The sequence below is a fragment of the Pelodiscus sinensis genome, chromosome 8 (genome assembly GCF_049634645.1).
Source record: "Pelodiscus sinensis isolate JC-2024 chromosome 8, ASM4963464v1, whole genome shotgun sequence".
In the NCBI taxonomy this organism is placed as follows: Eukaryota; Metazoa; Chordata; order Testudines; family Trionychidae; genus Pelodiscus; species Pelodiscus sinensis.
The window spans coordinates 47,129,853-47,152,865 of record NC_134718.1 but is presented as its reverse complement, the minus strand read 5'-3'; the positions used below and the strand labels follow the sequence as shown (position 1 = coordinate 47,152,865).

Here is a 23,013-nt window from a genome sequence, read left to right as displayed (position 1 = left end):
GTAAAATTATTGAGAAAACTTTCAGACACGTCAGTGGCCGAGTTAAGGAAACACAAGAGCCCTGGAGATGAACTTCCAGGTATCTGCAAAAGAGAATATAGATGGTACAGAAAGAAATATTCCATAAATTTGCCGGCAGAGTAAATCTTCTTGGATCTGGAGTGTGGTAGCCAATGCAGAATCTGGTCTCTCATTTCAATGTTCCCTGCGGTGTTCGTTTCATATTCTGCCTTGTTACAGCATGTGGGGAGTAGAGGATGGATGTTCTCCTCTTCTTCCCTGCTTTTTCTGCCCACAAACAACTAAGCAGGATTTGACCTTTAAGCTAATCTGATTACCTGAGCTTTGGAGGGAGTGGACTAGCAGCAAAATCTGTTGTGACATCATATATTAGCAGAAGAGCTTGGAAGGATATCCTTATTAAAAGCAGAGGCATCATCCTGACTGTTTGCATCTAGTGGGTTATTATCACAGGTTCATTTATAACAGCTATTGGCACATTTTAGAATTTTTTGCTTCTCTAAGATATGCTTGACTTGGAGAAGTTTTATTCCCATGTTGTTTAAGAGTCTGAGGCTCTAGCTCTGAGCATTCAAAAGATTTTAGACTTTCACAGTAGTGTACATTTCAACTAGATCCACAGCCCCAAATGTGGGGGCAAATATCAACAAGAGAGTATTCTGCATGCAAAATTTGATTGATTTTTGTTCTATCTCTAGTTTAGCATAGGAAAATGTGAAATAAATATCGGGAATGTACAATGAGAACAGAAGTAAACTTGTCATTCATTCTGAAAATGAATCGGGTAATTGAATAGGCAGTATTATATAAGAGAGAACTTTATAATTAAATGCCATTTCCCAACATTTCAAGTGGCTTTTTTATACCAAACAAACCTGAACTTAAAACCAGTTTTCCCCAGTAGGATTTTTCATTCCCCCTAGGTGGCTGTGAAATATAATATGATTCTAAGCAGTTCAATATCTTCAGAGTATTTATTTAAGCCGCTGGCATGATATCATTAGAGCCCTGGCAGTAAACTTCCAGGATTTCTGCAAAAGGAACATGGATGGTACAGAAATAAAAATTCCGTAAATTTGGTGGCAGAGTGTGTTCACAGAGGGCAGCAGAAAATTACAGTACCACCCTTCCACTGATAGGCTATGTCTAGACTGCAAGCCTCTTTCGAAAGAGGCTCTTTTGAAAGATACTTTCGAAAGAGCCTCTTTGGAAAGAGAGTGTCTAGACTGCACGCGGAACTTTCGAAAAAGCAAGCCGCTTTTTTGAAAGAAAGCACCCAGTGAGTCTGGATGCTCTCTTTCGAAGAAGCCCTATTTACATTCAAGAACGCCTTCTTTCGAAAGAGCACTTTCGAAAGAAGGCGTTCTACCTCGTGAAATGAGGTTTACCGCCGTCGAAAGAAAAGCCGCGTTCTTTTGATTTAATTTTGAAAGAACGCGGCTGCAGTCTAGACGCAGGTGAAGTTTTTTCGGAAAAAGGCTACTTTTTCCGAAAAAACCCCTGAGTCTGGACACAGCCATAGTGGTTAGGAGCCAACACTGCACAAAATGTGGGCAATACTCGCTTGGAAGGGCTGTGGCCAGGATAGTCAAGGAATGTGCTGATTCAGCATATCCCATGAACAGCTTTTGCTGATGGGAATAATTAGCAACAATTGCAAAAAGCCTGAGAGAGGGAAGCCAGCTGAAATACTCCTGGGTGGCTTCTTATATGATTCAGAAGACCAAGATGGCATAAGGAGGCCTAAAATATACATGGTTGTATCTATATGATTCCTTGTAGAGAAATGGCATTGAAGATGGCACTTTGCCTATTAGTCCATCTTTGTGGGTATGCTTCCATGCTGATCTCAACTTCCAACAGCCACATTCCTGTCTGCCCCTGAATAGTCTGCTAAAAAACCATTTCCATTATCCTCCTTCCCCTCTCTGTACTATTCCTAACATGGGCTTTTTCTTCACAAATGTGACACCAGCCTGAGGGTCAGGACAGGCAATAGCCCTTCAAAAATGGCAGGTTTAGGACTTGATATCTTGCCCTCTTTCAGAGCTGCAGGGGCTGCTCTACCAAGAAGTAACCTAGGCAGCTGCCTAGGATGGTAGATTTCTGGGCAGCGGCTTATGGCAGTAGATTCAGCCTGGCTGCCTCCATCATGGCAAAGGTGGCCGGGCCAGATCTTCCACCCTAAGCTTATAAAGAAGTGAGAAGAACACTGAAGTTTTTTCTAATGTGGCAAATTATCTTTAGTGACCTCTGCAGAGCTGGCAAAGGGAGTGGTAGATCATTGGTGGATGGCAAGATTCCTGGCTTACTGACAGAAAACACAGCATTTGTTCCTAGCCCTAGAGATGTTTCTGCAAAGTTAATTATATTTTCCTCTCGCTCTCTGAGGCTCATGCTTTGGCCTAATGCTAAGAGCAAGGATCTGACCTTCCTGTACCTCTTCAATAGTAGTTGATGGTGGCTGTGGATGTGCTCAGTGCTTCCTGGGATCAGGCTAGTGTTTAATTTGTGCCAAGGCTTTCCAGTGCCATGTTTGCTGTGCACTAGGCTTGGCAGTTCCTAGCTCCGGCACCTTTGGGCTTGCTGCATCAGTTATCAAAGTAAAAAAAATGCTTAAATCCCAGCACTTCTTTCATTAGAAATTATGCACTGGATCAGGACACAGTGAAAACTAGATTGATGACTATGACAAATAGTACTAATAAAGATGATAACATTCCCCTGTAAGTGTGCATAGGCAGGGATACACAGAAGGTTGAACAGTGCAGTTTGGTATAAAGTCTTTTTTGATGCTCATTTGGGATGACCTGCATAAATCATTGCCACAAGGAATATGTGTGGGACGTCTCAAGCTCTTCCAAATGACTGCACTTCTAAAAGGATAGCAATGCCTTAAGTGATGGAACTACCCGGCCTTCAGCCTCTTCTTTCACAGTGAGCTTGAAGTGCTTGAATGAATAGTCCAGGAAAAGCGCATAGTTATTACTTATTGCTTAATTGTTTCTGATCAAGTGAACACCACCAATATGTTGTCAAATCACTCGAGTGTAGTATGCTGAGTAGTAAGACCAATCCCAGTAGAATGTCTTGTTTATTATTGTCATAGGAAGATACTCTAGTCTCTGGTAAGATACTTTAATTGTCATGGATATAAATGGTAATCCAGGATATTATTTAGGAATTTCCATAACCCTCAATTACTTCTAGACATGATGTTCCAATTCCAAGTTGTTTTAGATTGTTCCCATAATTTACAGTTTCTCTCATTTTTCTACCTTTAATTAGGAGCAAAAGAGACTGTTGGAACTTGGAATTACTGGGCCAGAAGGGCATGTTCTTAGCCATCCAGAGGAGGTAATATCTTAAGTTCTTAAAATGGGTGTGTTTAGAGCATTAGAGAAGTCTCCATTCATGCCCATGCAACTAAAAGAGATGATGTAAGACATTGCCTGATTGTGTTCTTGTTTCCCAAGGTTGAATCAGAGGCAGTGTACCGGGCAATTACAATAGCAAAACAAGCCAACTGCCCATTGTATGTCACAAAAGTAATGAGCAAAGGTGCTGCAGATGTGATAGCACAAGCAAAGCGAAAAGGTAAAAACATCACTTCATGTTTACACCCTAATTAAAACTATTTACTTGTCTCCATGAGTATCACTGCAATAAAAGGGAGTTAAGGGCCCATCGTTAGCCAATTTTTGGTACATCTGAAAAGCACAAAACTTAATGTCAGCTTCAGTTTTCAAAATATACTGGCGTTTAATTGCACTGAAGTGAACTCAGCAGAATCGAACAGATTGGCTGAAGACTTTGCTAAACATGCCTCATTAGGTAGAGTTGGAAAAAAAATGTCAATAATTCATTTCCAACCTTTTGTCATGCTTTGAATGGGAAAAATATCCCTGAGAATGACTAAGAATTCAAAGTGCTGACACACTGGAAAGTAATAGAAATATTCCTTCAGGGAAACAAGGTAACACAATACCTAGAATGTAGTGATAAGAACAGATCCCTCATCTGGTGTAGCTTCATTGAAGCCAATGGAGTTGTGTTGATTTACATCAATAGGGAATCTGGCCCACAATGCAGGGTGATAGAGTGACACACAGAAATATCCAGTCATAAACATAGAAGACTGAATCTATCCAAGGTGCTAATCAACAGATTTAAATTGAGTTAAATCAGGAGGGTAAATTGTGCCCATAGTTTTAGTGTAATTTTTGGTATCCCTTTGAGAGGGGTTTTTAGACACTTTACCTGGAAGGGAGGGATAGCTTGGTGATTTGCGCATTGGCCTACTAAACCCAGGGTTGTGAGCTCAATCTTTGAGGGGGTCATTTAGATATCTGGGGTAAATTTGTCAGGGAAGGTACTTGGTCCTGCTGTGAGTGCAGGGGCCTGGACTCAATGACCTCTCAAGGTCCCTTCCAGTTCTATGAGGGTATGTCTACACTACCCCGCTAGTTCGAACTAGCGGGGTAATGTATGCATACCGCACTTGCTAATGAAGCCCGGGATTTGAATTTCCCGGGCTTCATTAGCATAAGCGGGGAGCCGCCATTTTTAAATCCCCGCTGCTTCGAACCCCGTGTAGCGCGGCTACACGGGGCTCGAACTAGGTAGTTCGGACTAGGGTCCTATTCCGAACTACCGGTACTCCTCGTGAAACGAGGAGTACCGGTAGTTCGGAATAGGCACCCTAGTCCGAACTACCTAGTTCGAGCCCCGTGTAGCCGCGCTACACGGGGTTCGAAGCAGCGGGGATTTAAAAATGGCGGCTCCCCGCTTATGCTAATGAAGCCCGGGAAATTCAAATCCCGGGCTTCATTAGCAAGTGCGGTATGCATACATTACCCCGCTAGTTCGAACTAGCGGGGTAGTGTAGACATACCCTGAGATAGGTATATCTCCTTGCCCTGTTACAGATGTGGAGCCATGCCCTGAAGTGTTTATTTTGGTCTTTCTCAGAAAAAAATAGTACTGAATAGTACTTGAGGGTTTGATGTGGGTTGTTTTCTGATGTACTTTTACAATCCGATTGAAGCAATCCAATTGGTTGACAGTAATTCAGGAAACTGAAACAGAGAGAAACTGGCTGAAACCATTTTTATTGCTAATCTAACCATTTGTCTACTCTGTGGGAAAAGAGAGTTCACCATGGGGGGCATACTACATATTTTCAAATTATGTATTAGCATTATTATTCTTTAGGCACAGTTGTGTATGGAGAGCCAATTACAGCGAGCCTTGGCACTGATGGATCACACTACTGGAGTAAGAATTGGGCTAAAGCTGCAGCCTTTGTTACATCTCCTCCAATTAGCCCTGACCCTACTACATCTGATTATCTCACTTCACTGTTATCATGGTGAGTTGGCAAGGACAGTAAATGACAGTGGCGTGGGGAACAAAACTGAGTCCCTGGGGCTATTAATATTCACCCACAGAGATGGGCCCAAAGAACAGAGTGGAGTTGTGAGCCAATCTGTACAGTTTTACTCTGGCTGGATTTGGGGGTTTGGCTTAGGGTCTTTGGTCATCACTAAAGACCTCATTGAATAGAGCCATTCAATAGGACTCCTTGTGAAGTATAGTACTATTCAGTCTGAGTAGGGATGGAAAAATCAGGCCCCAAAGAACACATGAAGACTGTGTAGTGTGAGACTATTAACCTGTAGAAGGGTCAATTTAGAAGTAAATATTCTGCCCTAATGGGTCTCTTAATGAGAATTATTTTGCATTCTCTGAGATTTCAGAAAATTCTTCTCTCTAGTGGTGACACTGGACTGTAGGAAAGCAAACAGATTTGGTTTGATTAATCTTTGTCCTGTAGAACTATGTCCACAAACTCATAATAAAATATGCATATAATTCAGTCTAAATACAGCCTGGACATAAATCAGAAAGGGTGTTTCAGGGCTTCATGAACAGATGTCTCTAGAGAGCCTTGTTCCAGAGAACCATCTCGGCTCCTTCCTTTCCTTCTCTCATTCCTATTAGCCTCCTTCAGATTCGTTGAGTTATAATAGATTCTGATCTATAGAAACTGATTTTGTCCTTTTATATATATTCCATCACCAGGAATATATGTAAAAGGTCCTTTAGAATCATTTCTTACAAGGCTGTCCGGGCCAAAAGAATAGAATAAAATTCATGGCTGGGATGATGATTTAAGGAGTGTAAATACAGGTTGCACCTCTCTAAATCAGGACTCTCATTGGGCAGGAGGGCCAGCTGGACACAGTGAGGTTGGTGGTAGCAGGAAGAGGGCCTCAGTAGCTCGGTAATGGGGCAGAGGCAGCCCAGCAACTCAGTTGGGGCCAAGGCACCCCATGTAAGTCAACCCGGGAGCAGGGTTGTGCCATGGTAGCCCAAGATGGGCTACGTGCCAGCCTGGCATTGGGGAGAGAGCTGCAGCAGCTGGCAGCAAGGCTGGGCTATGGCAGTCCAGCAGGGTAAGAGACCGTCTGTGGTTACAGCTGCAGAGCTGGGGCCATGGCAATCCAGCTGGGACTGTGACAGTTTGGCAGCACAATCAGGGCTGCATACCAGTCGGCAGCAGGGCTACGGCTAGAGCAGCAGTTATGTCAGTAGGGCTGAGGTAGCTGTGTCACCCGGCTGGTAGTGGGCCTGAAGAAGCCAGTGGCGGAGAAGGGCGGCAGACTGAAGGGACTGGTGGCAGGAGACTTTCCCTGGTGAAGCAAATTCCCTCATCCAGGACTGCTCAGATCCCGAGGGTGCCAGACCAGTGACATCCTATCTGTGCAAGGCTTTTAAGGTAACATTTTCAAAAGCATCTAGGCCTTTAAATCCTGTGGGATTTAAGAGCTGAAATCCTCTAGGCACTTCCGAAAATTTTACCCTAAGGATGAAATTCACTGCTGCATGGAGGCCATTATGTCACACTTAATCCACTACATGGGAGAGAATTTCACTCTTAAAGAGTAGATAGTTGCATAGAAAAGGCCCCTGAGGCTCTGTCTGCACAACAACATTATGGTGAAATAACTAGCGTTGTTTCAAAATAATGTAGTCTGTGTCTACATGGCCAGCAGTTATTTAGACATAATGTTGAAATACTGTCAAGCTAGAGGACTTCTTACTCTGATTCCTGTAACCCTCATTTTATGAGGAGTAAGGGAAGTCAGAGGAAGAGTGCTCTATTTGGAAATAAGTGCTGTGTAAACAACACCAAAACTCAAAATAGCTCAATTTGCATAGCTTATTTCAAGTTAAGCCCTGCTGTGTTAGACGCACCCTGAATTATCACACTGAACATTACAATTTAGGCATTTTTGTCCAATAACTGCATTTTTTTGGTTTGTTTTAACTCAGTGGGGATCTTCAGGTTGCAGGCAGTGCCCACTGCACATTTACCACTGCCCAGAAGGCAGTAGGAAAGGATAACTTTACCCTTATTCCAGAGGGAACAAATGGCATTGAAGAAAGAATGTCTATAATTTGGGAGAAGTGTGTGGTAAGTAACTAAATAAGTGTGAATGTTTGCTGGATTATCAATACAAGTACATGCAAGTGGCATTTTTGTTAAATATGAGGATTTAGGTAATAGCAAGATTTTCTTTAATGGAATGGAAAGTGGTACATTATCACCTGACATTGCTAAATGCCTACTTGGGTGACATTATCTATCTACTTTGCTAATGAGAGAAAATGTAACATTTGAATGTAAATATCTTGAAAGGGCTCTTTCATAGACTATTCTACCCCAGTCTGAGCTGTGAGCAGAACTAAAAGTCTAACCAGAACATTTTTCTCAAGGCAAAAAAATGGAGTTTCCATTTGTATTCTTCCAGTAGGACTGGACGAGCTATATCAAATTTGTTCATTTGTAATTTCTGAAACATGATAGTACCCTCTAAATAAATTTCGAGTCTCTGTGTTGACTTTGGATTAGGTCCACAATGAATCTTGAGTGTAGTTTGTTAGTAGAGAGACAAGAAGGATGAGGATGTGAAACAAGGTTTACCAGAGCGGTTGACAAAGGCTTCCCTTGTTGATTGTGGAGCGTCTGGACTGCCCACTGTGCTGGATCAGCTGATCGTCGGCACAGCACGGCGGTCATTTTGATGTAAATGAAGCGGCGATTATTTAAATTGCCGCTTTATTTTGCTGTGTCTAGTAAACTCATCTACATGGCTCCATCGACAGAGCCATGTAGTCTAGACACACCCCTAGTGTCCTCTTTTCCAAGCTGAAAAGTCCTAGTCTCTTTAATCTCTCCTCATATGGGACCCGTTCCAAACCCCCAATCATTTTAGTTGCCCGTCTCTGAACCTTTTCTAATGCTAGTATATCGTTTTTGAGATGGAGACCACATCTGTACACAATATTCAAGATGTGGGCGTACCATGGATTTATATAAGGACAATAAGATATTCTCCACCTTATTCTCTATTCCTTTTTTAATGATTTCTAACATCCTGTTTGCTTTTTTGACTGCCGCTGCACACTGCATGGACGTCTTCAGAGAACTATCCACAACGACTCCAAGATCTCTTTCCTGATTAGTTGTAGCTAAATTAGCCCCCATCATATAATCTGTATAGTTGGGGTTATTTTTTCCAATGTGCATTACTTTACATTTATCCACATTACATTTCATTTGCCATTTTGTTGCCCAGTCACCTAGTTTTGAGTCTTTTTTAAGTTCTTCACAGTCTGCTTTGGTCTTAACTACCTTGAGCAGTTTAGTATCATCTGCAAACTTTGCCACCCCACTGTTTACATCTTTCTCCAGATCATTTATGAATAAGTTGAATAGGATTGGTCCTAGGACTGACCCTTGGGGAACACCACTAATTACCCCTCTCCATTCTGAAAATTTACCATTTATTCCCACCCTTTGTTTCCTGTCTTTTAACCAGTTCTCAGTCCATGAAAGGATCTTCCCTCTTATCCCATGACAACTTAATATACATAAGATCCTTTGGTGAGGGACCTTGTCAAAGGCTTTCTGGAAAGCTAAGTACACTATATCTACTGGATCCCATTTGTCCACATGTTTCTTGACCCTTTCAAAGAACTCTAAGGGTATGTCTACACTACCCTCCTAATTCGAACTAGGAGGGTAATGTAGGCATACCGCACTTGCAAATGAAGCCCGGGATTTGAATTTCCCGGGCTTCATTTGCATGAAGTCGGCCAGCGCCATTTTTAAATGCTGGCAGTTCGAACCCCGTGCCGCGCAGCTACACGCGGCACGGAGTAGCTAGTTCGGATTAGGCTTCCTAATCCGAACTAGCTGTACTCCTCATTCTACGAGGAGTACAGCTAGTTTGGATTAGGAAGCCTAATCCGAACTAGCTACTCCGTGCTGCTTGTAGCCGCACAGCATGGGGTTCGAGCTGCCGGCATTTAAAAATGGCGCCGGCCGGCTTCATGCAAATAAAGCCTGGGAAATTCAAATCCCGGGCTTCATTTGCAAGTGCGGTATGCCTACATTACCCTCCTTGTTCGAATTAGGGGGCTAGTGTAGACATACCCTGATAGATTAGTAAGACATGATTTCCCTTTACAGAAACCATGTTGACTTTTGCCCAACAAATTATGTTCTTCTATGTGTCTGACAATTTTATTCTTTACTATTGTTTCAACTAATTTGCTGTTAGACTGACGTTAGACTTACCGGTCTGTAATTGCCTGGATTGCCTTTAGAGCCCTTTTTAAATATTGACGTTACATTAGCTATCTTCCAGTCAGTGGGTACAGAAGCTGATTTAAAGGGTAGGTTACAAACCATAGTTAATAGTTCCGCAATTTCACATTTGAGTTATTTTAGAACTCTTGGGTGAATGCCATCTGGTCCCAGTGACTTGTTACTAGTAAGTTTATCAATCAATTCCAAAACCTCCTCCAATGACACTTCAATCTGTGACAAGTCCTCAGATTTGTCACCTACAAAGGATGTCAGGTTTGGGAATTTCCCTAACATCCTCAGCCGTGAAGACTGAAGCAAAGAATTCATTTAGTTTCTCCGCAATGACTTTATCGTCTTTAAGTGCTCCTTCTGTATCTCGATTGTCCAAGGGCCCCACTGGTTCTTTAGCAGGCTTCCTGCTTCTGATGTACTTAAAAAACATGTTTTTATTACCTTTTGAGTTTTTGGCTAGCTGTTCTTCAAACTCCTTTTTGGTTTTTCTTATTACATTTTTACAGGATAGCCATTATTAAATGTTGGGTCCAAGATTATGTGATCTTCCATGTATAAAAAGGGGCAAAGTATAATTAAGTCGAAATAAAATTGTAAAATAATTTCTGATAAGATCTCCTTTTTTGGTAATAGCTTTCTTTTCCCAATCTCTTTTCTTTCTGATTTCCAGGCATCAGGGAAGATGGATGAGAATGATTTTGTAGCAGTGACCAGCACAAATGCAGCCAAAATCTTTAATTTTTATCCCAGGAAGGGGCGAATTGCTGTAGGTTCTGATGCTGACCTAGTTATATGGAATCCCAAGACTACAAAAATTGTCTCAGCAAAAACCCACAATCTGGTAAAATCATTTTTGAGATTTAATTAATTTTAATATTATAGGGTTTTGCAACCAGGGTGTATCAGTGAAATATTGTATTCCCTTAAATCAATGAGAAATTGGAATATTTACCCAGAAGAAGATGAATTTGAGTAAAATATTGGTATTATTATTTATTAAATCTCAGAAGGAGAAAGAGGAAAATCAATCCCTTTTGTTCTTGGCATTGACTGCAATGGCACAAAATCATGTGGAGTAATGCTATAGAATATGAAGTAGGAAAACAATACATGAACACCATTCTTTTACTATAAATGTGGTGCTATTAGTTTGTACTGTATAGGCATGGAAAAAGAGTAGGTACAGTCCTACCCGCAACATCTTCCTGCCCAAGCACTTCTCCTGAATTCTGTTGAATAACTTTGAAATGCAGTAAAGGAAAAACAAAACAAAACCTTCCCTTTTTGCAGAACACGTGGCATTCTAAAGGGATACAATTGTAATTAAGGGTATGTCTAGACTACATGGCTTCATCGACGGAGCCATGTAGATGAGTTTACTAGACGTAGGGAAATGAAGCAGTGATTTAAATAATCACTGCTTCATTTACATAAAAATGGCTGCTGCACTGTGCCAATCAGCTGTTTGGCGGCGCAGCGCGGTAGTCTGGACGCGCTGCGGTCAACAAGGGAAGCCTTTGTTGACCGCCCCAGTATGCCTCGTGAAATCAGGTTTACCAGGGTGGTCGACAAAGTCTTCCCTTGTTGACCGTGGTGCATACAGTCTACCACGCTGTGCTGCCAAACAGCTGATCGGCACAGCACAGCGGCCATTTTGATGTAAATGAAGCAGCGATTATTTAAATCGCCGCTTCATTTCCCTATGTCTAGTAAGTTCATCTATGGAGCCTTGTAGCCTAGACATACCCTAAGATTTAACAGACCTATAGAGCTAAAAGTTTGTATTAGATAGTAAATTACTGGGATTGTTGATATATTCAATGAGGATTGGATAAGTTCAAGGCATATGCTCTTTTCAAATATAAAACTACAAAGAGGAGGCAAGATCCAATTAGAACTGTTGGGTAGGGGCCATTCATACTGGAACTAATCCTGGGTTCCTATTTACTCAGTCTTTCTCAGGTAAATTCCCATTTCAACGATTTGGAACTTCATGAATGCCAGCTGCTAAGGAATGCCTCCTCATTCTTATCTGTGAAAATGATTAATTAGCTGAGAAATACCTCCACTCTCAAAACCTTTTGCCAAAGGGAATCTTTAATCAACACGAGTCTTATTGGAGATCCAGACCTCAGCTTTGCTTCCCTGGTCCCAGATAGGCTTGTCACTTTATCTTTGGGAATATACCATTGGGGAATTGTCTGTTCAAGCTCTACCTTTCCTAGGGTTTGACAGTTCATCTAGAACTTGAGTAACATTTGAAGTGTTAGCAGTAAACCAACAGGTAATGTTAGTTAAATGTAAAGGATAGAACTGATTTACATTATTTTGTTGAAACATTTTAACACAACGCGTTCTTGACCAAAATGAATTATTTTGAGGAAAATGAAGTTTTCTGTTTCTTCTTTGAACAGGAAACTGACTTTTTTCAGTTAAAGCGTGTGTTTCAGTTTGATATGCAATACAGAAAAATTACTTTTGCTCTTCAGAAACCTAAAATTATTACCTTTTAATAAGCATTGTTTTTGAGAGCTGAAAAAAATCATTTGAAGGTGGGAGCCTATTAAAAATAAGAAAAAAATACTCTATGGGAAGTTTTGAAAAATGAAATGTTTTCAAATTTCCCATAAAATATAACTGGTATTTTTCAACCAGTTCTGTTATAGCAGTTGCCGAACAAACATAGCAAAAGATTCTCAGTCCAAGGTGAGTTTCATCATAAGCCTGCTGGAGATGGAGGTTAAGCAATCCATACTTAAAACTGGGCTCTGGTTTGCTTCCCAAGTAGCAGACTGTGTGGGGTTAGGTCATTGCTAAATGTTCATCAGTTTTGTCTGTTTATTCCAGTTTGTTTTAGCTCACCAAATTAATAGAGGTTCATATTGTTTCAAATCTTACGTAAAGGATTATTTAAGGAATGAGTAATTATGCATGAAGAAAGTATTACATACATGTGTGTATATTATTGGGTAGTTTGTGGGCTTTTTTGTTTTTAACCCTAACCTAACACTGAATATCCTGGTTTGGATTTGTTAGAATGTGGAGTATAATATATTTGAAGGACTAGAGTGCCGTGGTGCCCCTACTGTGGTTATAAGTCAAGGAAAAGTTGTGATGGAAGATGGAAACCTCTTTGTCACCCAAGGATCTGGTCGCTTTGTTCCTAGAAAGACATTCCCTGATTTTGTTTACAAAAGAATAAAGGCAAGAAACAGGGTAAGGAGAACTTTTATTTTCAAGAAAACCATCCCTCTACTAATTTATATCTATTCTCAGATTGCTATTAGTGTTGTGTTACAGCATCCCAGAACATCCAGGTAGGACTAAGAAGGGAAAGGGGGCCCTTTACAGGAACAAAAATATTAATGTTATCTGCTTTTAGGCCTTGAAAAGGTGTTAAACTATCAACTGCTATTGTGCATTGCTTGGCTTATATGACAACTCATTCACCTAATGCCACCTCTTAATTTACATTAATCTTAAAAGAACATTGTTTTGGATTTTACATACAGATCCATCAAATATTTAATATTGGCTGATAAGGTATGTGTGTCTCCTTAGACAAATGGAATGTCTTCAAAGAGATTTGTGGGTAAACTAGTGTCCTACTAATTACAGGAGAGTAGACAGGAAACATAGAAAGATGTAAAATCCATTATGTATCTCATTACATGGTCCTTCTGAATTACATTTGAAAGATAAAAGATTATATATAATAATGAAACAATGTATTGAATTTGAATGAGATGTACAATTTAGTTGTAGATATTTCTCATTAGAGATCTCCTGGCCTTAGTAGGTCTACATTTCAAGCAGACATGTAGGCAACCACACCTGATGATATATACCATAATGAAATTAATAAAGTTCTTTTAAGAATTTTCGGAGCCAATAAGAATTTGCCAGTTGTGCAAATTGATCATTAGTATATTCTGAACATACACTTTAAATCTGTTTACACATTTGATTATAAGAATTTTTAGACTGGAGTAAATCCTTAAAAATGTCAAAGTCATTGGGATTCCCAGTACTGTACTTTTCAGGATTGAACTTATTCTTTAGGTTGCTCATTTTGCCCTGGATTGCTGGTATGCACAGATGCTCCCTTCCTGCTAGTCATATCCCCTGTGCTGGAGACTGGGGAAGGATTGGTATTGCAATTCTGTCACAGGAATGATCTATTTCTGCATGTATGCAAACAATTAATAGATAAGGTACTAATACAAGGAGCTCAGAAATATTTACAGTAGTTCCTTTTTTATAGGACCAATGAGATTTATTCTACCCTAGCTTTCGTTGGTGGCTCTTTACATCATCAATGCTCCATTTTTTCCATGTGGTTTGTGGATGTTTTCATTATTTGATGTATGGAAGGCAAATATCAGTCACCACTTCATTTCTCCCGAACACACCAAGTCACATTGACAAGTACAGCAATAATCACATGATGTGATTTCCAGTTTGTGAATTCATTGCTGTAATAGAGGTCCAACCATGGAAGGTCAACCAAGTAAGAGAAACTGACAGAACCTTTAAAAAAAACCCTCTAAATCCTGTTAATGGCAACTAGCCTCAGCTTTTAAAGCTGCCATTTCTGTTAATTTAAAACTGGAATGAAAGCAATGATCAGTGCAGTGACCGTATTACCTGCCCTCTCACCCACTTCCACTCCTTCCTAACTTTTTGGTATAGCCAAGAAACTGACACTTACCCTGTAAAATAAGAATTGCTCCTGTATGATTTTTTACCTGTTTTTTCCCCTCACATCTTGCACCCTTCTTAGCTTGCAGATAAGCCATTACTAAGTCTGGTTGATCGCATTTGATTTGACAAAAGGCCTTCAGGCTGTTACCAATCAAACTCCATTTCTGTTATGTTTGAAAGTAAAAACATTGTGTCATTTTTCATCATCCAAAGAGGGCACTTTGCGAAATATAAACTTTTGCTTACATGGAGCTGGAGGTTCCTAGACTCCGACTTAAATAATAATTTGGCATCAGATCATGTGGTTGCTGATTGCTTGTGAAATTAATTCATTTTGGCAGCCGCATTTGATACTGTGGGCATTTATTCTGGTTGTCTACACTACATTTCTTGGTCCCTTGTCTAGCAGTGGCTCTTTGGAGGCAGAAAGGGGTTCACAATGGAAAATATTGCAGTGCATATCAACTTTACTCAGTTTTCAGTATTACAGAGATTGAAGACCAAATGGCATCAGAGGTTAGCAATGAAACTGAAATGCTGTTTTAAAATTCAGAATAGTTATTCTTTACAATTTGTATCTGTCCTGACTTCATTATGCTCAAATCCAAACCTTTTTCTGTTTTTAAGTGCTCTGTTCTAGTTTTTTATTATAAAATGACTGGTATATTGTATGACTTGGATGAGAAATGGCTATCCACAGATAATAATGTGAATAGAGTACTTCTCCACATCACCTTTAGATCTTTTTATCAGTCAGGAAGATGGATAGTTTAAAGACTTTATGCAATAGGACATTATAATCATGCTATGTCAAGTTCTGTTGTGTCACATCAGAACTCACAACATACCAAAGGAAAACCAGGATGGAATATGAGTTGGAAAAAAATTCCTTTTGTGTGTGTTCTGTGTAACAAAAAAATAAAAATACAGTGAGTCTTTTGCAAATAAGGCAAAATTATGCACCACCCCTTTCTCATTAACCATTGCAAGGTGCCGAGCTAGCACCTGGAAGTGCAATTATTGATCTCAATGTTAGAAAGTGAAGAATACTGGTTTGAAGAATCAGCTGTTCAGGGAAGGGCCAATATCTTTGTGGTAGTGTACAGAGCTCACAAATGCACTGAGGCACTATAAAATAAAGATGTTAACAGTATTAATAATTCTAAAATTAATAATAGATCACTGAAGACACTGGGCTTGATTCTGATTTCCCCAAAGGCCCATTTACACAATTCCAAACTGGGTATAATTGTAATTTAAAGTGAGAACAGTGTAAAGGGGCCTTAGTATAAAATGAGAACCATGTTCACTGTATCCAAGTCACAGAGACAGCAAACACTTCCTATTTCATCTCTCTGTTATATTTTGGAGCAGCCAGGATACACCATCATCGCTAAGTGGCCAATTTAACTTGTGTGGGAGACTGACAAATTTGATAGAGCCCAAAACTGACCTGCCATTTTCTTTTTTTTTATGCCTGCCTAAAGCTACATAACTCCTTGTAAAATAATTTCCCAGAGCAAATGTTTAGTGTTGTTACTTCTCAAACAAATAACCTGAACTTATGTACAACTCTTCCTTAATAAATCAGGATATGTATGATGGAGAGAAGAAAAATCAGTAAGGGAACAGATTTCACATTCAACCTTCTTATCATTTCATTCAGAATCACCTCACATGTTTGTCATCTATCTCACTACAGCTTGCGGAAATTCATGGTGTTCCCAGGGGGCTTTATGATGGGCCTGTACATGATGTCATTGTTTCTGCGAAAGCTGTAGCCCCCACTCCTACTTCAAGGATAGCTCCCTGTTCAGGCAAAATACCAACTCTCCCTGTCCGTAATCTGCATCAGTCAGGATTCAGCTTGTCTGGTAAGTTCACTCAGTGGGCACAGTAGCATTTGCAGGTAGAGGTAAACATGGGTGGCTTAGACTAACTGAGAAGTGCAAATACTGTTTACAAACCAGACCCCAGTCTTGCAGTGAGCTTCATGCACACATACCTACACAACAATGAGGAGCCCTGCTGAAGTTAACACAGCTTCAAACCAATGCAGGGAACCATTCACACTGAGATCAGTGGCAGGAGCAGAGCTTATGGTATATTACTCAAGGAGGAGGAAAAGATGGAGGGACGGAATTGCATTAGTAATGTCTGCTAATGCAAAAGACAAATTGAATTAACTACTAAGTTTATGTGATGATTGCCTTGCTGCTCTTGAGAAATCACTGTTCCCATTATTGTACAATTTGCAGAACTATAGTATCTTACATACAAAAGCAACACAAAATTATTCCAGATGGTTGAAACCTGTCGTTGCAAATACATTAAAGAATGTAGGTCACAAGCTACCAGAGAGGATGAATGTCAAGTTTGAATTAAAAAATGAGGTGGCCAATGCGGATGAAGGAGAGAAGACAAAGAAGCCAAGGACAGTAATCAGAATAATAAGATCTGACAACAGAGGTTGAAATCTTGGCCCCCTTGAAATTGATGGCAAAATTCCTATTGACTTGATTGGATCCAGGAATTCACTCTGAATTGTATCCTTTACCAACTCCAGAATAGAAGTGGTTGGATACATAGGAAACCTATGAGAGGAAGATGCCTGGGATACAAACTAAGAAAAGGCATTGGTTAGTATTATATGGTTAAAGTACAAAGGTCCAGGCAGTTAGAGGGAGCGGGGGAAGAAGAGAAAATTAATAAGCACATGTACTGCAATAGGCAAATTCAGTATACTGTGGCTAGAGTGGAGGTGAGGTGACAAATGCTTGTGTATACTAGCTTGTTCTAGGAGAGGTCACTAGGTAGATGAAAAAGACAGTCTCTTGAGATTTCATTTTGAAAAAGGAGAATCACAGCTAAACTAGTAGCTAATGAGGGAAGCAGAAATGAGGAGAATGATCACCCAGATCTTTTGATGAATGCTCTGAGCAGCAATGCTTCAGCCAGTGGCTTGGAGACTGTCACATCTCTGTAAAGGTATAAAACACTTGCATCACAGATGTACTGCTTGTGAGCTATGTTTCCTGAACTGAAGATGCAAACGAGTTGTTATGACAGCCATCCCTTTTTTCCCTTTCATAAGGAAAGGGAAGAGTACTACATAGCTAGTTTTACTATCATAGGTTTAAACTTATTTTGTGTTAATTTTGGTATAAACCTGGTGTAAATAAAGTTGAAATTTTTTGACTTATTCATAAAAAAATCATACTACGAAAGGTAATTTCCATACACATATCACTGCTATTTTAGCCACAATGATACAATTTTGAGTTTTATTTGAATCATGGGAGTACCACATGCATTTTCTTGAGTTATTTGTCACATATGAACATCATGCATGTGATACTGCTCAGCTTAGTGTCACACTATGCTTAGTGCATAAACCTGTGTGCCATGGCAAAAAAGAATTTTTAAGGTAAATGCCACATTATACTGTAGTTGCTAACATTCTACTCTTAAAGGGCTAAGACCCCATAGGTCCTTGAGAGCAACACATGAACTGGAGTTTCAGAATGTTATTATCTGGAAGCTATTTATTCATGGAGAAACAAATCATTACAAAAAATTCTTAGAATCAGCATGTAAATAAAAGATATTTCCAGGAACCCAGTTAGAATTTTCCAGTTCTTTCCAATCAGAATGTAGTTTTTCTTTGCATTTGACAGCATTTCCTATAATTAACTTTTTATATTATTCTCATTATGCATGTTTAGTTTCCCCACTACTAAGCTTGAAATACATTTTGTGAAAACTGAGTCTGAACATGAAAATATAATAAGATTATTTAATCTTCAAATTATCACTATAGATTGCACCTTCTTTGCTGACTAGGAGGGTTCAAAAGCATTTTAACTAAAAATTACAAAAATCTACAGATCATACAGTTCATTGGTCATGTTACAGCTGCTACCTTATTTATAAAGTGCCAAAGTGTAAAAAATGTAGGTTGTTATTTGTGTTTGAATTTTACTATTCAGTTTCCAAATCAATATACATTACGGACAAATAAATTGCTATTATTTACCCATGTGTATAGATACATATATAGCATTAGGAACAAAAACATTTCATTTAATAATTACCTTTATGTAAATCAGTGGAGTCAGCACTTTGTTTTCAGTCCTTCAGTTTTTATGTCTTCTCTTCTAGGATCTCAAGCGGATGACCATATTGCAAGACGCACTGCTCAAAAAATTATTGCACCCCCTGGTGGACGTTCCAATATTACATCTTTGTCATAAGGATTCCAAATGTAATGTATTGTATTCCTTGAAAATCAATCTTGGTTTCCACTGGGGCAGGTGGTATAGGGAACTGCATTTTTCAACAACATTTTTGCATTTACAGAAAATGTATCTTAAAAAGACTCTGCCTTGTTTATACTCACCCAGAACACCTTGCTTTATGAGCTGTAAGCAACAGAAGTACAGCTCTTAAGTAGCAATCTTAATAAGAAATTATCTGGGCATAATACACACTGCCAGGGCAAGCAGCTTGGGTTGAGTGGATACCTTGGAAATAAAATATTGATCTGCCATCAAGCTCAGGATGAAATTAACCTTGTGTCAGTTTTACCCACCTACTCCCCATTCTTCTCTGGTTGGAAAATAGGCTAAAAAATACCCCAGGAAATAGAACTCTCATCAGGTATTTTAAATATATTTATCTCTCAAATAGATATATTCAACCGATCTTTAACACATGCATGTAAACAATTAGAAGGTCATTAAAATGTGTTCAGTGGTGCTGCTAGCTGTCTTGTAATCAGGACAAGGCTGAAGACATATTTTGTGTTTAATAGGCTCTTTGTTTCCGTTCCAATAACAGCAACTGCCCTTTTTACTCTAAGGAATTTTAACTGATAAACAGTATCAAGTCTGTATGTTTTTAATACAGTCAGTTATATATCCTGTGGTTGAAACGATCAATAATCATATATTTATACTATCTCATTGCACAGGCCTTGAACATGCCTTGAGAATCATTGTCACTCTGTACCAATGTGACAGCATGAGTATAAGAAATCAACGTGTCGTCTGAATGTTCATGGAGTTAGTTGTAATAGTGTCAATATAGGCATACTAATGCATTTGATTTTTTTTTAATAGTCGTATTTCTGGAACTCAGAGATGACAGTGGAAGTTCCAATGTGTTTTAGTCTTTTTGTTAGACTTGTTTTTTAAAGATTATTTATAAAATTTTCCAAGTACTAAGCAGAGGCATATTTGAAAGCCAGTTGCAGCTGATGAACTCTTTTTATAAAGCTTAATACAACAGGTTTATTATATTTAACACTATGTACAGTAAAGGTGATCCTATATGCAGTATCATTCCATAAAACTATGCATGTAATTGCAACAAAATCACTTATGATTTTGTTTATTGCTCATTGCTTTCAATAAAGTTTGTTGGAAATCACCAAAATTATAAGGCCATTTGATTAGTCGTTGTCTACTTTCTCCTACTATGGGCTCTTATCCATAACGAATCATAAAACTCACACGCTTTGAATTTGATTTGACTACCTTTATCAAGCCTATTGACTTCAGAGAAACTGGATCAGATTCCAAATACCAAGATTTACAATGAGCCCTATAACTAGACTTCCTGGTTTCCCCCTAGACTAGTGAAAGTCTTGAGAATTAATTTTCTTAGCCTACTCCATGTTTCCATTTTTTGCCTCATCTGAAATTAGGAAGGAAAGACAACAGTTCAGCATTTGCTGCCATGGCAAAGATGTATGAAAACTTCCCAAACTTCCAGTTTAGATTAGTGTTTCAATACAAATTTTATCTGGATGTATCAAAATTATAGTCTTTGATTGGAGTGTTTAATTGTTTGGAATTAGTTCTTCAGTTTGTGGCCCTATCGTTATTGCACGTGTTCAGATGAAAGAAAACCATGAACTTGTATATTTTTTAGTGTTGTATGGTTGAGGGACAGTCTATCCTCCCTAGCTGATGCATTTTGGGAAAGTGAAATATTTTAGGAGTGAAAAAATGTGTCATAAATGTAAAAATTGCCTTGAACTTCAGAGCTTCAGGGGTGAAGTAGGGCAATAATAAAGACCTAGGGGGTTTTTTTCACCCAAGAAAAATGAGTTTCATTATTCAGAAGTCATACACACCAAATACTTGAAAACACCAGATGATCTTTTCCAGGGGTGTACATGAGCTCACAGACTTCTAGTGAATATTTACTAGAATGCCAAACTTCATTACAGTCTGAAAAAACTCAGAGCTTAGAAACCTCAACCTGCTCACATAAAAGTCCTGATGCTATAAAAAGTTGCTGCAATCATACCTTTTTCGTTTCTCTGTGAGTTTTCTCTACCATGTACTCATACTCCAATAATTCACAATAAGCAAATCTCAAAAAGTATGATCCATTTAATTGCTAGTAATTCTTAGCTTTGGTAGGACTTCCCAATAGATTTTGGTTTTGGGAATGATTGAGGCTAGTACTTATTGGTTATAGACTGTTTTACCCTTCTTAAGCTCAGATATCATTGTGATGGATTACAGTATAAAATGCTAAGATAGATACACTGCTCATGACACTGTGAGTTACTTTCAATGCATTCAGAGTTTGGAATAATTGTTGAGAGTACTCTGAGGGTATGTCTACACTACAGCGCTAATTCGAACTAAGCTAATTCGAACTAACGCATCCAGACTAAAAAACTAGTGCGAATTAGCATTTTGCTAATTCGAACTAGCATGTCCACACAGAGTGGACCCTGAACCGGGGTTAAGGATGGCCGGAAGCAGTGCCGGCAGGGCATCAGATGAGGACTTAGAGCGTGGAGCTGCTGTCTCAGGCTAGCCGAGGGCTGTGCTTAAAGGGACCCGACCCCCACCCCGGACAGACAGTTCTCAGGGGTGCCCCGCTTGCAAAGCAGTCCTGGCTTGGATTGCCCGGAGTACCCACACTGGGCACATCACAGCACTCGGCCGTCAGACCAGCTGCACTTGCCGCAGGCTGCCATCTGAGGAGAAGGAGCAATTGGGGGGCTGCAGGAGAGCTTCCACCTGCAGAAGCCCGCAGAGCCAGCCCAGTCCTCCCCATCGGGGACTCGTACCCCATTCCTCCCTCACCTCCTTCCACTTACCCCTCCCTAGCCCCCCTTCCTGATGTACAAAATAAAGGACATGTGTGTTCAAAAATAGAATCTGTCTTTATTGAACAAAACTCGGGGAGACTGGGAAAAGGAGGTGGGAGAGGGGAAGAGAGAGGCAGGGAGAGGGGAGGGCAACTACAATAATGAGGGGTTTGGAACAGGTCCCATATGAAGAGAGGCTAAAGAGACTGGGACTTTTCAGCTTAGAAAAGAGGAGATGGAGGGGGGGATATGATAGAGGGCTATAAAAGCACGAGTGGGGTAGAGAGGGTGCATCCAGAAAAGTTCTTCATTAGTTCCCATAATAGAAGGACTAGAGGACACCAAAGGAAAGGAATGGGTAGCAGGCTTCAAACTAGTAACAGAAAGTTGTTCTTCACAAAGCAAAGAGTCAACCTGTGGAACTCCTTGCTGCAGGAGGCTGTGAAGGCTACAACTAGAACAGAGTTTAAAGAGAAGTGAGATCAAGTCATGGAGGTTGGGTCCATGGAGTGGTATTAGCCAGGGGGTAGGAGTGGTGTCCCTGCCCAAAGTTTGCGGAAGGCTGGAGCGGGATCGCATGAGACAAATGGCTTGGTCACTGTCTTCGGTCCATCCCCTCCAGGGTCCCTAGGGCTGGCCGCTGTCGGCAGACAGGCTACTGGGCTAGATGGACCTTTGGTCTGACCCAGTACGGCCATTCTAAGCTCAGGGTTCAGGGTCAGGGGTCTCAGTTGACCACCTTGATTTTCATGCAAACCTGCTCCTGGGTGGCCAGGCTGGCAGCTCTCCTGCACTAGATGGCCGCTTTCCTGTGCCTAGTGTGGAGGTCGTGGATGAGGTCCACGATGACTGCACTGAACCAGGTGGGTGCCTGCCTCTTGTGGTCCTGGGCAAGCTCCCGGGAGCCGCCAGCCTGGTCCCGGGAAGAGGGGGAGGGCTGGGGGGCATCGGGTGGCTGGCTTGAGCTGTGCCAGGTGCAGGGTCTGCTGGCTGGGTGCTGGCAGGCTTGCACCTGGCATGGGCACCGTAGCCAGCCCGTGCCCCTTTGAGGCATAGAGTTTCCCTGGTGTTGGCCAGAGTGGCCACCAGGGAAAGCTGGGGAGGGCTAGCCTCCCACTAGTTCGAATTAAGGGGCTACACAGCCCTTAATTCCAACTATTAAGTTCGAACTAGGCTTAGTCCTCGTGGAATGAGGTTTACCTAGTTCGAACTAAGCGCTCCGCTGGTTCGAATTAAGTTCGAACTAGTGGAGCGCTAGTGTAGCGCCTATCAAAGTTAATTCGAACTAACGTCCGTTAGTTCGAATTAACTTTGTAGTGTAGACAGACCCTGATAGAGTGTCTGGAGAGAATATCGCTGGGGGGGGGACACATTCCTTTAATTGCATTAATAGCGTCTAAACCCAACAGCCATTGCCAAAACAAATGCAATTCTTTTGCCTTATTTACAGATGTGAGGATCATCTACATTTACAGTGTCTCATATTAGCTACCCAGTAACT

At 40.4% G+C, this 23,013-nt stretch overlaps 1 protein-coding gene across 3 annotated transcripts in view; it reads left to right on the top strand.

Moving 5' to 3' along the window:
- DPYSL4 (dihydropyrimidinase like 4) overlaps positions 1-19,845 on the top strand; it is a 31,959-nt gene extending 12,114 nt beyond the window's left edge. For 2 of the 3 annotated variants that reach the window (XM_075935237.1, XM_014580349.3), the window contains exons 7-14: positions 3,310-3,378; positions 3,498-3,618; positions 5,236-5,392; positions 7,360-7,501; positions 10,365-10,535; positions 12,731-12,910; positions 16,101-16,272; positions 18,560-19,845. In XM_075935237.1, the coding sequence (XP_075791352.1) occupies positions 3,310-3,378; positions 3,498-3,618; positions 5,236-5,392; positions 7,360-7,501; positions 10,365-10,535; positions 12,731-12,910; positions 16,101-16,272; positions 18,560-18,651 (1,104 nt within the window). In that variant the 3' untranslated portion in view covers positions 18,652-19,845. The remainder of the gene's footprint in view (positions 1-3,309; positions 3,379-3,497; positions 3,619-5,235; positions 5,393-7,359; positions 7,502-10,364; positions 10,536-12,730; positions 12,911-16,100; positions 16,273-18,559) is intronic. The other variant, XM_075935238.1, reaches the window with a different exon arrangement.
- Positions 19,846-23,013: the final 3,168 nt, after the last annotated feature.